This window comes from Macrosteles quadrilineatus, unplaced genomic scaffold (genome assembly GCF_028750875.1).
Source record: "Macrosteles quadrilineatus isolate MER2022 unplaced genomic scaffold, UCM_ALF_1.0 Scaffold_5__1_contigs__length_97177068, whole genome shotgun sequence".
In the NCBI taxonomy this organism is placed as follows: Eukaryota; Metazoa; Arthropoda; class Insecta; order Hemiptera; family Cicadellidae; genus Macrosteles; species Macrosteles quadrilineatus.
Window position 1 is genome coordinate 35908864 of NW_026542598.1, and position 19013 is coordinate 35927876.

The 19013-nt window shown below is 34.1% G+C and overlaps 2 protein-coding genes across 4 annotated transcripts in view; one reads left to right on the forward strand and one right to left on the reverse strand.

Moving 5' to 3' along the window:
* LOC128994892 (GDP-Man:Man(3)GlcNAc(2)-PP-Dol alpha-1,2-mannosyltransferase-like) lies at window positions 1-17045 on the reverse strand. 2 transcript variants are annotated; one of them, XM_054419719.1, is made up of 9 exons: window positions 17028-17045; window positions 7194-7305; window positions 6004-6361; window positions 5069-5286; window positions 4180-4327; window positions 2761-2879; window positions 2096-2294; window positions 773-968; window positions 1-206 (listed from the first exon to the last, which is right to left on the reverse strand). In XM_054419719.1, exons 2-9 carry the CDS (start codon window positions 7287-7289, stop codon window positions 116-118), a joined length of 1425 nt encoding a protein of 474 aa, XP_054275694.1. In that variant the 5' UTR covers window positions 7290-7305; window positions 17028-17045; the 3' UTR covers window positions 1-115. The 2 variants fall into 2 exon arrangements, with proteins under 2 accessions (XP_054275694.1, XP_054275693.1); XM_054419718.1 differs by lacking the exon at window positions 17028-17045 and adding an exon at window positions 9653-9879.
* LOC128994893 (small nuclear ribonucleoprotein Sm D3-like) overlaps window positions 13636-19013 on the forward strand; it is a 19973-nt gene continuing 14595 nt past the window's right edge. The window contains exon 1 of one of the 2 annotated variants that reach the window (XM_054419720.1): window positions 13636-13789. The gene's annotated coding sequence lies outside the window, so the exon portion shown is untranslated. The remainder of the gene's footprint in view (window positions 13790-19013) is intronic. The other variant, XM_054419721.1, reaches the window with a different exon arrangement.

The window sequence follows — 19013 nt, forward strand, 5'->3', positions numbered from 1 at the left end:
AATTTTCTATCAGTGCAATATAAATAGTCTGTCCAACTACTTCATATTCTATACAATAAATATCACACATTTTACATCCTACTAAGGATTGATGGAGAATAAAACTTAAGGTTAGTTACTGGTCTTTCTTCATGTTAAGTAGGTTTATTGTTGCTGATAAAAATGTTTCTTCAAACTTTGGAATGGAAAACCTCTCCACTGACTCTCTGGAAAAATAAAAGAATTCAAACATATATAAAAAAAAAAATACTTTTGAACCCCAAAGACTTTTCAATGTTTGGAAACATAATTTTACAAGGTTTTTCTCACCTTCTGAACGTAAAAATCTCTATTCTTGAAAAGAATTTACAACTAACCGCAACAAAAAGACAAATCAAATCAATAATATTTGTCCTCAAATGAAATAATTAGCATTGATTCACAATAGTACTGTATATTAACATAGACTAACCAAAACAAGTAGACTTCTCATCCCATTGTAAATTTTGAAGCTCGTTTTTCGTGTTTGGTTCATGTTGGTGACACTGATTGCAAGTGTCAACAAAATTTTGTTCTAATATTTGAGGGTTAATTATAATTTCATTATTTTGTGATTACTGTTTGGTTATAAAAGGGGAGTTACTGTTTATGATTGATCGTTTTATTTGGTTAAATGAGGTTTTAGATGACTGAAATAACAAAACACAACCTCTACCTACAGTGCATCAGACGGAGATAACAATTAAATTGTTTGCTGAAACAGTTTGCGGAAAAACATTCTTGCTATACGAACCTTGAACTCTTTCGGATTTTGTCTAGTTGTTCCTTGGGCATTTGGACTATTTGTACAATTGCATCTGCAAATTCCTCGGCAGTTTCAGCTAGGAAGCCTGTGCGGTCGTTCTCACAGTCATTCACAATATCCATCTTTGGTCCTCCAGATTTGTGAGCCAACATGATGAGGCCGGCTGCCATACACTCCACAACCCCTGTATAACAATATTACATGGATTACATAAATTTGACTTTCCAATTGGTTTTATTTTGAGTCATTAAAGTATAAATAAAGCAGAGATCAAGAAGGCAGAAAGGATATTTAATCAGTTAATCTGTGATTTTATTTTACCTTGATAAGGTTAAATCCCCCGAGGTTAAAGCACTGACAGAATTTAAGAACACCTTAAGAACCTTAAGAACACAACAAAAAACACCTTTTAGCGAATTTCCCATATAGGAAATAAGCTACTCATAATAAGACCTGGACCCGGGACTGATTTACTTTTTTGTTTTGAGGTCCCCAGAGGCCAAAAACACCATCCGGTCAAATTCATATAATATATACTTTTTACTTATTTATGGATATATGATGATAAAATTTGGCAAATTTATTTATTTCATCCTATGCTATTAAAGTTTGGCCAAAAACACTTTTTACCTTCCCCGTAGCAGCAACCTAAGTACTCGTTAAATCTAATGTTATTTAAATTGAGAATAAATGTCTTATTTATGGAAATATTTTAGTAAAAATGTAATCAGACAGGTTGAAATTCGCTTTGTCTGCAGGTTTGCTGTGGCGGGGGTTTTTTACTGTGATTAATATGCTATATAGGGCTTAAAATTGCATAAAATTAGATCAAGATTCTGGATTTGAACCAAGTAAACAAGCAATCTTATCTTTAAGATTGATCTAATTCCAACTTGCCTTTACCTTTACATGAATAATGAATTTATTTTCTCAAAAACAAACAATTAACAAATCATACAACAAATATACAACATTTTACGCAAACTAGTCACTGTTGACACATTTTTTCACACTTTTCATCGTTGCAAATAAAAATTAGTAACGTTGACCCAAGTTATCAACTCAACAGAAATTTGAATGTTTGTATTATTTTAGTTGTATTTGTAATATTACTTATTTGCGTTCACTAATACCCTTTCTCTATTCTAGAACTCAGTCGAGCGGCAGAAATAAAGGACCGGTTGCCGCAAGGTTCTACAATACTCGGCTTAGGACACAGACCCAACCCTTTGGTTCACAACTGCATGTCCACAACTATGAATAATCCGTACAAAAATTAGTAACCTATATTTTATAACCATAACAACAAACCAATGCCAAAGTGTTCATTCCACATTGTGTGTAGTCCGATAGTGGCGGAGGAGAATTCTCGTTTCAACTGGTCAAACGAAACGTTCACTTTGAACTCTACATTGTCACTGACTTCAGCCTCAGTCGCTAACTGTCGCAGGGCAGCCACTCTTGACTCATCTTCTGAGTTGCGGCAAGACCCGACCAGAACCAACCGAACCTGAGCAATAAAGGTTATTTTCCACTTTAATACCGCAAACTTTGAATGGGCAAGTAACTTTGGAGAAATAATTAAACATTCTTAAATCTATCAGAATCTTTTACTATAACTTATAGGGATGAGTCTCTCACTGTAAGCTTCTTATGTCAAAAATACAAACCACTGTATATTTGAACATCAATGATATATTGTGAAGAAACAACGTAGTTTCATAAAACTATCTCTTTCTAGCGAATTTCCCATCTAGGGAATAAGCTATTACCGTAGTACTCATGGCAAGACCTGGACCCGGGACTGATTTACTTTTTTGTTTTGAGGTCCCTAGAGGCCAAAAACACTATCCGTTCAAATGAAAATCAACTACCTAAATAAATTAAAATTTAAGACTCCTAATACAAATTGCCAACAACAAAAATGTTTTTTTAGTTACCTTACATAATAGCTAACAAAATTATAAACAACATACCTTGGACCAAACGTCAGGAGAAACCTTAGATTTAACAATCTGAAATGCTTTGATTTGCAGCGGATGGTCTTTTTCAGGTCGAAACTGACCCAAAGACAAAACACGCATCTCTTCAGTTTCTGAAATCACAAAAGAGACAAAATTATATGTCTTAGCTGGCAAATAATGAAAATTCTTATGGGAATGTAGGCATACATCAAGATGAATAAAGTACTGCAACAAAGAGGTACCTGAGATACATCTATGGCAAACAAGTTTTGAAAAGCTGAAGCTCTTTGCCCTATGATTGGGTAGGCCTGATCACTGATCACAGGTGGAGTACTCATCCTAGGCATAACCAATCATTCTACATAGGCTATACTATTTCATACAGGGTGACAAACTTTAAAACAAAAAGAGATATCACAATCAAATTTGGCATATATATTGTTTATTTTAATAAAGACCATTTTAAATAGTTGTAAGCTTAGTTTTATCATGTTGTATGTTGTTTTTTCTGAATCACTGTGATGTAATATATATGAGGTTACATTACCTTAATCGCCAAGTGATCCATGCAAGTCCAAAAATAGGACTACGCGCGTTTTGTTTTGACGTCAACCCGTCATTGTCAAATCTACAAAAACTTATCTAAACCATAATGGTCACGTCATAGTCTTTCCGAAACATACGTACAACACACATTAACAGTACAAAATACATTTAAAGTAGGCCTACTAACTAATTCGTGGTAAATGGTCGTCACATAGCACAGATCTGCTTGCATGCCGAGACACGACTGATGGTGCGCCACTTCCATCTTTTGAAACAAAACACTTATCAAATAAGGTAATGTAACCTCATACATATTGTATCACAGTGATTCAGGAAAAACAAACATACAATATGAAGTTATCAGCCAGTCAGGCAAAAGTTGTTTATAAATACAAAAACTTGAAAACTAGGGGTTTGAAGACCGCACAAAACATAATATTTATTAATGAATGCATTAAAAAATAAAAATCAATGTTTTGTATGTGTGTGTCGGAAAGACTATGATGTGAACATTATGGTTTAGACAAGTTTTTGTATATGCCACACAAGCTGGCAAAATGTACATCGGGTATACAAATATTTATCACAAAAACGAAGGAAGCAAAAAGGTAAATAATATAATCTTTACTTATTCAGTACACTACATGAGTTGCTGGGACTAAAACTCCTCTCACAGATTTCAACCAACATAAGTCACTCAACAGTGTGTGAAATTATTTCTGCTAAAAGTCGACAATAGTCTTCCCTATAAAAAGGCTGCGTTGAGTAGAGTAGGCATCATTTTGTTCCATAGGACCAATTGATAACTAACTAAGATGCATGGAAATGTAAATGTTAGGTCTAGACACGTTAACAATTATCAATTGTAAATAATCTGGAAAATACCTTGTCTCTGAATCAGTTTGAGAGGTGTAACATCACACGGAGGGTAGACAAGGTAGGCTGGCTGTCTCCACAACTCTACAATGTGATCTCTGGTCCAGCTGGAGTTGACCATCACCACATCAGCTGATCTGCCAGCTGCTCTGTACAGCTGCAACAATCAGCTGATCGTCAAATGCTTTAAAATATTACTCAACGTGGTAAATATAACTATTAATTTTGTACAGTAGGGGCCCTACTTATTTACTAAATAGCTTTTATATAAACGATGGATACAGACGGCATTGCATGGTAGGCATAAATCACATTGCTAATAGAAAGTAGACCAACAGCTGTGGTTATTTAAGTTTAAAAGAAATCAAATGTTTTGATTTCGGAAAATATTTAAACAAACTTACACCCTGTAAGGTTAATATTAGAAATTTAGAACACCTAAAAATAGAAAAAATACGGAGTTTTCAAATGTGTTATTTCATACAAACATCCCCGGACACATATAGAGCAACTTCCTAAAGTTGTATGGCAAACGGATGAATGGTTTGCAACGCGTAAAGGACGAACGGACAGACTTTCATTTAATTTTAATTTGATATATAGATTGTTGATACAGTAGAATCTTTGGCTATTGATGAAGACTTCCTATTACAGTAGGCACTCATTGTCCTGGGAATTTCAGGACTTTGCCAGTAATGGATTACTGAATGTTTTTATAAGTTATCTCTTGCTTAATTGACAACTAATGTAAATTAAAAATTAAATTTAGACCCCTAGTAACGCAAACTATAGGATGACTGTATTGATGTTAGTATGTAGAATGGAGAATAAACTATTTCCCTTATCACATCCAAATAATAAAATTTGCTACAACAAAGTGTTAAAGGCTGATCCTTACCCAAGCAAACATTCTATAGTAGACAAGTTTGCCCTGTGTAAGCAGAGGACTCCGGGCAAACACAGCTCGATTGTTGTGAGCCTCAACACGTTCTGACACGCGGAGTAGCATCTCTGTTGTGATTGTAGGATAGTGTACATAACAGGCCACTTTGCAGCCACCAACCAGGGAAAAGAGGGGTAGTGTGAAGGCGTATCCCATCGTATCAATGTAAATATCTGAAAAAAATATATACAAAATATGTAAGAAAATGTTACAAACTAAAATAAAAATAGTTAATGACTTCTGGTGCAACAATAAAAAAAAAGAAACTTCCAACAATTTTTTTTCTTCTGAAAGCTTTCTTCTTGAAAGCTCAATAAACCATTGATTGTCTGGGTAGCGAAATTGTTACATTACTCACCTTCAAATAGAAGAAGATTGCTGGTTCAATGTTGAGAATGATAAATTCTGCATCTAGTCATTTGTCATTTGGATATATATTAGTTACGGTATGCTATCTAACAGGAGTTTGACGTTAGTTAGTAATAAGGCCAGGGACTGGGTTCCTTTACAAAAAACATTATTTTAATGAGTATTAGCCTCCTGGCCATATTTAAATACTATAAATTGGTTTGAATACCTGCATTTACGTGATATTCGATATTACGTTATGGCAAATAGTTTTGCCTCAACGAGGCTAGCCTGGAGTCTTCTTCAGGCTAGTACAGATGTCATGAACAAACAAGAAGACATCTTAGCTTGAAGAAGTCTCCAGTGTTGAGTTGAAACTAGTTGCTATAACGCAACATCAAAGATCACATAAATGCAGCTATTTACCTACACCAATTACAAAAACATAATGTGCTATTGGCGTAGAAATATCTACAATAATACATTTCTACAGCTTACAGCTTTTGTATAGATGGTACGAATTTGAAACACATACCACCTACCTGGTAGATACCGCCACATAGCCTCCAACCCCAGTATGATAGAGCCGATGCTCTGGCCTAGCAGAGTACACACTGGGTACCATTTAGCCTCCACCAGGGTTCTGGTCCTTAGATAGACAAAGCTGACTGGCCGAGGTAGCGGAGTATTGAGTCTCTTGGCCGCCAACTCCAAGATGTCCGCTGGCGCAGCATCTGTGTCACCGGTGTACACAACAATGTCCACATCAGGATGGCGCTGTTGTATTGCTCGGATGGCGCACCACAACACTTTTTCTCCGCCACCTCCGGCGTTGCAGTATGGATGGAATATACCCAGCGTTAGGCCATCTTTTCGTGTCACTCTTCTCTTTCTAAAAGCCTTAAGGTAAAAAAGTTTACTTGAGTTCAGTTTCGTAATTTTTTACAAAACAGAAAAAACCGATAGGTACAAGTTTTTGTTCTCTACCAATTTTGATGCTGGATGATTTTTCAAAATAGATTTTCATCAAAAAATCTCCATTATTATCAAGCTCAATGTCAAATCTAGTTTATTGACCCATTAAATAAAAAATATGCTTTAGTTTTGGCCTTCTCATTTCAAGAAAGTAACACTTATAATGGGTAAATTTAAGCAACATGGTTGGAATTATTTATAAACATGAATAAAACATTTTTTTTTTTAAATTAAAACACTTAGCTAGTGAAAATCAACAGTACAATATTGTCTTAATTAAGTAACTAGCTTGTCGAACATAGTAGCTTGGCGGTAGTGCCTTGGGAGACCAACATTGTTGATTAATACCAGATGCCTAACAACAATCTTATAACGACTGTCACCACTGGCGTGACCATATTACCACAAGGGTGGTTTTCTGTCTTTACATTACCACACAGACTAAGTTTTAGTATGGTAGTCAGAAAATTGAAAAAAATGTGAAGCAAACAACTTAATGTCAGATGGATTTAAAATGTATAACTTTTATATTTATTTTGTTCTGTGTACATGATAATTCTTTTGGAACGATAACGCCCTGCTATCAGTCAGAGACCTAACAGCTTTCAAGACAACACTATGAATTGTTATTATTCCTTTAAATTAATCTAAAAAAGTTATAAGTAGGCCTAAATTATAGATAAGAAGTAGCCTATATTGTTTTGATTGATTTTAACAATAATTGATGTAAATCTAAAAATGCATCACACATTCTTACCTGTAATATTAAATGTCCGAGTGTTATCACAATTGAAATAAAAATTGCTATGTAGAAGAGAAACATAATATTATCTATCATACAGCATAACGGCATATTAGTAGGCGTAAATCTGAAAAAATTAAATTTCATAACACTCACAACAACAAAAATATGAATCAACTAACTTAACACACTTTAATTTTGTAGATCTATTCTCTAAAGGCAATAAAATGTTGTAATTTGATTTAAATATGCTTAACTTAGTCCCTAGCGATTTCTGTGAAATCGTAGGCTACTTTTAACTTACGGTATTCCTCTTTCATCGAAGGTTGAAGGACATACTTATAGGGTGGGTATGGCAGTTCTAAACCGTTTGTTATGATTGGAATTGAATTGACCCATTATTAGTATACCGTACCAATAATAGTAGGTTGTCCATAAATTAGGTTAAGGTTTCCACCGAGCTCCCGTTACAGCCACACTTCAAGCTAGTTGGGAGATCTAAGACCAACCTCATAGTTCTTTATTTTATTCTCTACACAACTGAACTTGTGTTAGCTATTGCATGCTATTATTGATGTATATTTTAAATTATATAATTTATTATTTATTTCTAGAAATTAGTTCCTATTCTGCATGTTGTTCATGTTTGAGTAGGCCAAAATGTCATTTAATTAAGTTGTTCTAGTTGTTTCATTTGCACATCAAAAAATTAGAATGGTTTAAATTTTAACTTAACACCTTTATACCTACCTATAAATGTTAATAAATTTTTCTTCTATATTTATTAATATAATCTTTTGTAGGCCTATAGGCAAAAATTTGGCTATATTTTTATTGTTAGAGTAAGCCTAGTCTGCAACTGCATATCTTGGCTTGGGTATAAGTTAATGTTTTGGGTTGTATTTTATTGAATGTTGCATGACAATATCTCAATTAAATTGTTGGCTAATGTAACATTTTTGATTATCAATAAGGAATCTGAACTTGAATCTACAGTGCAGTCGCCAGGGCCCCACCTCGCATGACGATTAGTCTTGTCGTAGTATTCAAAAACATTATGAAAGAAAACTGACGCTCCCACCAAGTATTAATTGCATTTTGTGATTTCTGTAACTTAGGCTGAATTGTCAACCACTATTAAACTCTATTGCCAACTGACGGACCTGTAAGCAGTTCAGTGTTTGGAATTAATATGTTCAAGAGTGGAGGGGGTGAAAACATTTGCATGATATTTTCCATATTGTCAGCTGACTGATGATGTTCAGCAGACTTGTTTGAAGCAGTGACCAAAGTTACTTAGGGGAATATTGAATGCGGAACGCAGTGTGACTCAATGAGGGATAGTATGAAACTAACGAGGGAGGTTTCTCCAAGACCATTAAGGGCTACAGTTAGCTTACGAAGTCTGAAACATGCCAAACAGCAAACAAAGTTTTTTTTTTTATTCCATCTCAATGGAAACAGATTCAATGGACCCACTGCCAGGGGCTAGCCTAAGTACTCCAAAGTTAATTAACAGTTTTATTACCGGTAGCCTATATAATTTACAATTTTATTTGTAAACTCATAATTTAGTTTATTTGTTAAATAAATAAATGTATATTAAAGAAAAGTGCATTAAGTGCTACTTAACTTACTTTTTTATTGATTTCCCATAACGATATAACTTAGGCTATACAATTAAATATTGGCGATTTTGTATGCAGAATAGCCATTTGAAAACATTTTGAATTGATAAAACAATTGAAACGTTTTGATTCAAATCAGTGGCGGATTTGTTAATTGTTAAGTTTGCACTACTTAATTGTTAGTGGCCAAAACATATGTAAAGCCGGGTTTTCCTAGGCGCGGAAGTGGAGAGCGGAGAGAGGAACGCGGAGAGCGGACTCCACTTGTCTTAGGTAGGCCTAATTTAATGTTACTGTCTTCATAGAAGCGGAGCGGAATACCATGCTAATCTCTTTTCCACTCTCCGCGCCTAGGAAAACCCAGCTTTAATGCTATCAGTGTAGGATTCGGGCTTCGGGCCAACAACGTCATTATTTGTTTATGTTTATAATCCACCCCTACCTTGTAACCTCTAACTTAAACACTTTTCTGAAAATGTGTCAATGTTCAACAGGAATCTTCATGGATTTTACCCTCTTCCTACAGAAATAAAATCAAAGAGCCAGCTTTAGGGTACAGTTTCTTAACTGGGCTAACTTATGCTAATATCGATTGAAACTATCGAATTGAAAATATTGTATAATAATCGATATTTTTAAATATATCTACTATAAAATTAAACTGTCATAACCTAACCTAACCAACCAAACTTGCTGATGGTGAAAAAATCACATAAAAAGTTTATTAATCGAATCAATAGTTTCAATCGATATTAGCATAGCCCAGTTAAGAAACTGTACCCTCACACAATGTCATAGTCATGGCACCTGTGTGATGTATAATATAATTCAAAATCATAATCTTACCTATATTCACACAATCCTAACCTAAATTCAAAGTTGAATTAGCCTAGCTAAAAGGTAAGTTACTATTATTGGCATTGGACTTAATTCCTAAAAAACAACTGAAATAAATAAGTTAACAATAAATATATTTCACAGATATATTTAAAGTGGTAACTGAAACTGACACGTCGCCCAAAATTTATTGCCTTGTTAACATTTTCTAACTTTGTTGATAGATAATGATAACACTCAACACTGACACTGACAGTTAGTTGAGTTTTAGTTTCGTATTCAACGAGACCGTTCGTGGAGGACCACAACCCCCCACCACTGCGGCCGGGACAGCAGAATTGGTATCGGAACGGAAACGGAACCACAGAAAACATACTAACTGTAGTATGTTTTCTGTGACGGAACACGGAACATCCGAACTGCACCACTGCACTCATCAACATCAAATTGTTGTTTATCACTAACTGTCGTCTTCTGTCAAAACGTCAAAGTCCTTGTTTACATTATGATCATCTGGATACAGTAATTCAATTGCTGTTAGTTTTCCTACTATTTTATTTATTTTTGCAATTCAATGTAAAGATTTACTGATTTAATGGAAATTAAATATTATTTACTATTTAAATTTGAGTTTGCGTACATATTGCAAAAGAAAAAAATCGAGAAAGCCTACACAATTTGATATATTTCACCACCAAATAAGAAAAATGAATTGACACAGTGCTATTGTATTTCTTGAGCAATCCTTGAAAGAACCGATTTTCAAACTATGGAAACATGGAAAAGTCATAGAACGCCACCAATTAGAAATGGGGATAGTTTTTAGGTTATTAGGTTTATTTTAGGTTATAAGCCTATAATAAAGGAATGTCCCCAAGATGATTCCTATACAAACGGTGAAGAGAATGTTAGCCGAAGGGAAACAGAAGGAAACCTCTACTGTATTAATTAACTTTGTGATGATTGCAGCGGAAACTCCTCTTAATTAGGCAAAGTAAAATTTGTACAACAAGGACATTAAAAATATTGTTTTATTTTGATCAAAGTCAAGCGGTTTTAGAATTACTACACCCAAGAAACTTTTCATTTTTTATAAAACTTTCACTAAAGCGCTCAATTATTATTCACAGTTAAGGGAAACAAAAATCATCTGAACAACATCAGGCGGCCTTTTAACTCTACATTTTTTCAGGTAAATACAATTGACGTTATTACAACAACTAATTGTGGCAGACAGGTTATGCATAGGAATTAGGAATTCAGGTAGTTCTTTAGTAATAATGTGAACAAATTATACTCTTATTTAAGTAAAAAAGTAAAATAATTATTTGTAAAGACATACTGGCAGCAATGACGAATATAATCATGAACAATCTCACTCGGCTGGAGTGCTATTTGTAGAAAACACTAAATAATAGCCTTTGAAAAATTATAGAATACAGTACCAATTTATTTGTTTATGGTAACTGTAGGAAAAATATAATGTGCATCTCAAGTGCAAAGTGCAATTGCCTCACTCGAGAAATTATTCTGATTAAGTATTTTATCGAGTGAGTCAATTGCTCCCTTTGCTCACTAGTTGCACAAATAACTATTGTTCCTATCGAATCGACTATTAGCACAGAAAATATACTACTATAACCCTGGTTATAACTGGTTGTAGTAGTATGTTTTATGTGCTGTTAGTTCTGTTCTAATGAGGGAGGACTGAGGGTATTTACTCAGGGGAGGTACAGAAGAGGCTACGATGACAGCTGTGGACTTTTTATTAGCTGAAGGAACGCCATTACCGAAACAATACGGCCAGTGGCCATCGGCCTCGATGGTCTAGTGGTCAGCGTGCCGGGCTGAAAAGCTGAAGGTCCCGGGTTCGAATCCCGCTGGTAGCTCTAACTTTTTGTCCAAGATATTTTCATTATCAGCAAGTTTGGTTGGTTTGGTTCGGTTATGACAGTTTAATTTTATTATAAGTCATTATAAAATTTTAATTTAGCAATTTCTAGTTTTATTTAATAAACAGAATTATTTTTTCATTACTAAACATTTGTTATAATTATTTAATTATCAGCAAGTTTGGTTAGTTCGGTTGGGTTATGATAGATTAATTTTATATTTTAAAAATTATAAAATTGAATTTGAGGCATTTATAATTTTATTTTATGAACAGAACGATTTTTGCGATTTAGCACAGACAATAGACCATTGGTATTTCTTTTGTCTATGGTATTAGTAAACCTTCATTGCCAAAGTGCTCTCTACTACAGCGCTGTTCACGGAGGAATTTTGAACTAATGCCTCATTCGTACCTCCCCTAAGTCAGACCCAGGACTGAGGAGACTTGGGATTTGAAGAAGAAGAAGCCGCACCGATGTACCGTTCCGATTCCAATTCCGCTGTGCCACGGCGCGGTGGTGGGGGGTTGAGGTCCTCCATGAACGGTCTCGTTTCTATTCATTTCATTCTCCTCATTCAAGTCCCTAATCCATCCATTCCAAATACTGTAAATGCAATTCCAATTTCCATTCCAACCTGTTTCTCCACTTAAACAGACGAGTCCTCTATAGTTTAGTAAGTTAGCATTGGTTATGGATAATTTTAGCTTATTCGTAGATTCTAAAGTCTACTCAATAACACATTCATGCTCAACAACACAGACTAGACTAAAAATATTTAGGGGTGGCTCCAGAGGGTAGGCCCTGACCACGGCCGCGCCCTGACCTACGCAAAATTTTGGTAGATATTTCAAAATCATAAATAAAAGAAGAAATTTAATTAAATGTAAATAAAAAGAAAACATTTAAACTCATTATTTTGCTTTTACATTTCTAAATTCCCCCTTTTTGTAACCCCACTATTCCGGCTTAATACTTTTCCAGGCCCAAAAAAAAATTTTTCTATGATATGGAAGATTTTCAAGGTGGAAGCCAACATGGAAGATTTTCTAAATTTCACAAAACACACTACGAATCAAAGACTGACTTCTCATACGTGTTTAGACACTGCATGTTTAAATACCCCCACCGCAGCAAACCTGCAGACTAAGCGAATTTCCATTTGACTGATTGGATTTACACTGAAATGTCTACTTAAAAATATAACATTTATTCCCGATTTAAATAGAATTAGTTTAACAAGTACTTAGGTTTGCTGCATCAGGGAGGGTAAAACTGTTTTTTTTTTTGTAAAATGTTAATAGTTAGTAAGAAATAAAAACATTTTCCAAATTTGATCAAAATATGTTCATAAACAAGCAAACTACAACAGTTTACTCATTCTCCATAAGAATAACATAGGAATTTTAAATTTACAATTTTTTGGAATTTTCTCCGTAACCATTAGGCGCATAATAACGCTTCAATATACTAAATTATTTGTTTTTTGAAGCTCTACAAAATGGTTTGGAAATAAATTGCTAAATTTTATGTTTTTTGGGTCAAAAATGGCAAAAACCTATTTTTACCCCATAAAACCCCCCGTTATCACCCGTTCCCATGGTTCGATCATGCTGGATCGCGAACTCGTTCGAATAAACGTAGGTTTACACGTTTGTACCAAATTTCATCAAAATCGGATCATTTTTGCTCGAGTTATCGTGCTGACGGACATATATATATATATATATAAATATATAAATATATAAATATATAAATATATAAATATATAAATATATAAATATATAAATATATAAATATATAAATATATAAATATATAAATATATATATATATATATGAATTTGAACGGATGGTGTTTTTGGCCTCTAGGGACCTCAAAACGAAAAAAAAATCGGTCCCGCGTCCAGGTCTTACCATGAGTACTACGGTAATAGCTTATTCCCTATATGGGAAATTCGCTAAAAGCAAGCCTCCTAGCATTCATATGTAAAAGAGAAAAATAACAGTCGGCAATAGCTCAGTGTCGGCAACGAACGGGCAAAAGTAAACGAAACGAAACGATTGAATTGAAATACGATTGAAACGAAACGAAACGATTGAAATTGAAACCACTGACACTGAAACCGGTGAAACAAACGTGAAGTGTGCGTTTTTGCTTGAGAATTTACATAATTGATGCTCTTCATAATATAAGGTTACTGAAATATTAATAATTCAACAGTTCCGTTGATTGTTAACTACTCCCTTCATTACGTAAGTTATAAGTTACTGTAATACACGTTAATTCAATAAATCTAGTTCTATGGACCTACGCTATGTTGGCTTGCTTCTTCATGCTTTTCAATCTTTCTGAAGAGCCTAAAGTTTATTTCTTTTGACAACTGCCCCAAAATCATGGAATTTTGAACTGTGATTGTAGTTAAATTCAGCTATAGTACAATTTCATCAAATATGCTAGGTCTAGGCTAGGTTTTTTTTATTCTATGTTCAAGAATTTTAATTATTAGGCCTAGGCCTATAATTTAACTTATTAGCCTAGGCCAAGAATACTTTTTTTAGCCGATGCCTGTGTAACAACAGGTCAACATTAACACATTTGCTGCTAGGCCTACAAAAAAAGTTAAATATTCTTAGCGGACCTTAACAGTAACTTAATAGCCTAGCCTAAGTAGTGATGTGACGAGTCGGGAACTTTCCTGACTCGAGTGACTCGACTCGCCAACTGCCGTGAACTCGAGTTACGAGTCGAGTCAGACTCGACTCGAAACTCGACCCGTAACCAATGCATCATGGGAGTCCGCAACGACTCGGTGTCGACCAATAGCGTGTCAGCTTTACGAGTCGACTCGAGACGTTCCGAGTTCGTTTGAGTTTGGCATTTTCCGTACGAGTTCGTTAGTTTTGCGAGTCGGCCGACTCTGTACCGGCCAATAGCGTGTTAGCTTTACTAGTCGACTCGACTCGACTAGAGACGTTCCGAGTTCGTGTGAGCTCGGCATTCTCCGTACGAGTTCGTTAGTTTTGCGAGTCGGCTGACTCGGTACCGGCCAATATTGTGTCAGTTTTACGAGTCGAGTTGACTCGAAACGTTCCGAGTTCGTGTAGGTTCGACTTTCTCCGTATGAGTTCGGTTTCGTTTTGTGAGTCGGACTCGTTACGTTACGAGTTCGTATAGCTTCGGCAAGCTCCGTATGAGTTCGTACCAACTCGAGTTATAATTGAGATGACTCGAGTTGACTCGACTCGGGTCTTGACTCGAGTCAACTCGACTCGCCAACTCAACTCGTCACATCACTATTAATAAGCTTAGCTTAACTTAAGTTAGGCATATAGGCCTAGGTAATAGGTAGCTTATGAAACTCTTTAAGTTACTTAACCCTAGCAGTTTGGCCAATGTTAGAAGTAGGGAATGGCCAACCCATTTTGGCGATTTTGCAGACATTTTTTGAGAATTCAAAAAAAATCAAGGGTAGGCCTACAGTTTCTTAACTGGGCTATGCTAATATTGATTGAAACTATCGATTCGATTAGTAAACCTTCATGCGATTTTTTCACCATCAGCAAGTTTGGTTGGTTAGGTTAGGTTATGATAGTTTTATTTTATAAAAATATTTTAAAATATCGATCATTAATCAATTTGATAGTTTCAATCAATTAGCATTGCCCAGTTAAGAAACTTGTCCCAAAATCAACCCTACAAGTAACTTAAACCTAGGCCTAGCCAACCTTATAGGCCTAAGCCTATTAGGCCTAGGCTTAGTTAATTTTGTTCGGAAAGAATAGGAGAATTTAGAAATAGTAATAGCCTATAACTTAATAATGATTTAGATAGGCTAGTGTATTTTTTCGATAAAGTGAAAAAAATAAAAAAATAAACTTAAGAATTTTGTTTTGAAATTTGAAAAGCAGCCTCAGTAAAATTGTTCAAAAGATTTTATATGGGAAATTCATTCCTATACATTTTGTAGGCGATCTATTGGCCTAATTCCCTATAAGTTTTTGGGGCGAAATATAATAACAAACGTAGAACCGAAAAAATTGAAAACCTTAGGCCTACAGTGTTAGTTTGTGTTGTAAAAAGTTATATAATAAGTTGTTTATATTAATAACTAGCAGAGCACCCGTCCTTCGTACGGGGTTGGCATATAAGTGTAAAATGCTTATTGCACAGTTATACTCAAGCTTTGCGTTTGCAATGGGGGGAGGACACAGTTTGATAAAATTTGGTTCATAAATTTACGGTATGATATAGTATAACGCATCTACCATTGCCATAATGTTCTACCATTGCACCTAAACAATACAAAAAAATAATTATCAAACATTCGCACAATATCACAAATTATTCATTAATTTAAAAACTCAAACCTAACTGTAAACAATCCTACTTTAACAGTTCTCATTGTGTATCACAGCTTTTTGTTGCTGCTTGTTCAAATATGCACAAACAAAATAATATCAATATATCAATCATTAAGATGGGGACGCCACTTAGGTGCGTATTTTAACCCAAATATGAGTGAAGGATGAGTGTAGAATGGTGTGAGATGATCTGTGTAGCTTTGTTACTGACTAAGATCAGCTGTTTCATTAGCCAGGATCATTTATTTAAAGCCCAATGATCAGGAACAGTAATAATAGTGCTGCACCCTGTTGGGAAACCTTATGACTTTTTAATGCTATTGCATATTATAGAACCAACTTGTAAAGTTGAAACAGCTGACTAAATTCTTTAATTCCCTTTAAATATGAATACTCGTAAGGTTAACATGGGGAACTACAGTCCCACTGGGGCGGAGCCTGAAAGGATTTTTGAGATAAGAATATGCCTAAATGTTAATAGGGAATGTGAGCTATCATCATGCCAAATTTCAGCCCAATCCGTCCATTAGTTTATGCGTGATTGAGCAACACACAAACATACACACAAACTCACAAACTTTCAGATTTATAATATTAGTAAGATGATATACAGTAGGCCTAGAGTCCCGCAAACTCAGCATTGGATAACCCGGCAGTCTGGATAACTCGGCCATCACCTGGCTCAGAAAATTAGTGATTTTTTGAGTCCGAGTTAAACATGGACACAAGCCAGCTCAAGTATAGGCCTAATCATTTGCAATTGGTACTAAGGATTTTTTATACTATATCTTATGACTTAATAGGCTACTGACTAGTAATATAAATCTAATTGAAAAAGGCGGTTAAAAAGCTTAAAAATTGTATTGTTCTTATTTTTAACTGTAGTTCCCGATAACCCGGCATTTCATAAACTCGGCACCCTTCCAGTCATTACGCCGAGTTTGTGGGACTCTACTGTATTACATGTTTGTAAGTAAAGCTAATATAGTAAGGAATCCCAAAAAGTCATCAAGTTTATGGTAAAAATATTTTTTTATTTATAAATAAAATAAGTTAATGTTTTAGTATTTTAGCGAGTTTGTGAAAAAAATGTATAGTATTTAAGTATAAAACTTTTGTAAGTACTTACCAAATGTTTTTACTTCAAACAAACATAATCATCTTGTTCTTGAAGCGTATTCAATTACCTAGGCTACATAAAAATTTATAACACGTTGGGTAACAATTTTTGTTTTTATGTGTTAGGGGCATAATAATGGAAAACCGTGAAATACTACCGCAAGAAAAATATGACTTTTATAAATACAATTTCACACAATTCAGTAAATATTTGTGCACAGTTAAATTCATAAAGATGTGTGTGGGTGGATGTGTGTATATACACACACACACATTTCTCTAACAATACGAAATAATAACGAATATTGTAATAAATTGCGGATAAAACGAGAGCGAAACTCACCGGCAACACAAGCAATGGCGAATACAAGGCACTTTGTGTACGAGACCTTGACAGTAGTGACGCACTTTCGTCGTCTTAGTGAGAGAAAACAGAAATAACCCCGAGTGCTGGGCTGCCACTATCACAAACTACATTTCGTCCTTTTCAAAATGACATATTAGGCCTATATGACTACCGGTAGTAATAATAACTTACACTGTAGGCTATGTAATTCGTATTTTCCGTACTTAGCCTATTACGCTGGTTGGCCATTTTTTTAAATTTCTAAAACAGCTGTTTTCATAAATCCGTACCTGTTGTGCAATCAATATTTCGTTCTAAATATCAATGGCTATCCAACGTTACCTTATGCTGCAACGAAACTTTAGTTTTAATTTAATTTCTTCCTAAAATTCTTCATTATAGCTTCATTACAATTAATTTTGATAAATAGGTTTTATGATTGGAAATAATATACTTCAAATTCTTCACCATCATTCTTTAATTTAAATTGCTTTTGGTTACCAACAATCATGTGCCCTAAAAACAAACAAATTTAAAAGCTTTAAAATATAGTCAAAGTTAAAACATTTAGTTCATCTAGTAGATCGGTTAAAAGAACAATGTTTAAACTTTGACTATATTTTAAAGCTATTAAATTTGTTTGTTTTTAGGGCACATGATTGTTGGTAACCAAAAGCAATTTAAATTAAAGAGGTGAAGAATTAGAAGTATATTATTTCCAATCATAAAACCTATTTATCAAAATTAATTGTAATGAAGGTATAATCAAGAATTTTAGGAAGAAATTAAATTAAAACCAAAGTTTCGTTAAACAATTTTTTAATTTTTATTTTTTTAAATTTTTTATTTTTATTAATCAAAAAGCACAATTTGTTTGTTTTTATACTGAAAATAAAGAATAATTTTTTTTACAATTTAAAAATTGGTACAAATCTCTCCCTCAAAAAATAAATTATACATTCAAAAGTTCTTCTACACAATCAAAAAATAAAATATTTTAAATATTTAAAACATAAAATCAATTGAGTTTTTATCTTCTCATTTAAATACAAGGTGACTTGATTAGCCCCAGTCGCTTTGTTGCTTCTGAAATCAGGACACAACTTTCAAGCGAAGCAAAGAATCGGATGCAGTTTAAATGACAATGATACCCAATTCCAGATCTGTGAACTGATTTAAACTAAGTTATTTCCCCATAAAAACCCCATAAAATAACAAAAAATTGGATTTTGGACAAAAATCCGGTTTTGATTTAACATAGTATGTTATGGTCCTTACAATTTTGATAGTTTTTTTTTCATTTTTTAGAAATTTTTATTTTTAATGGGGATTTTCCCATAAAATCCCATAAAATAACAGAAAAATAGGATTTTCCAAAAAATGGCCCGAACGATTTTGATAAAAATTTAGTATGTTATATTCCTTTATATTCTGAACAAAATGGTACAAATCCCATTTCTGTAAAAATTACGGTTCAAAAGTTATTGTAAATTATGTTCTTTTCCCATAAAAAAACCACATAAAAAAACGGAAAATCAGATTTTCCTAAAATTGGCTCGAACATTTTGATAAAAATGTTGTATGTTATAGTCCTTTAAATTCTGAAGAAAATTGTACAAATCCCATTTCCGTATATTCACTCTCACCGCT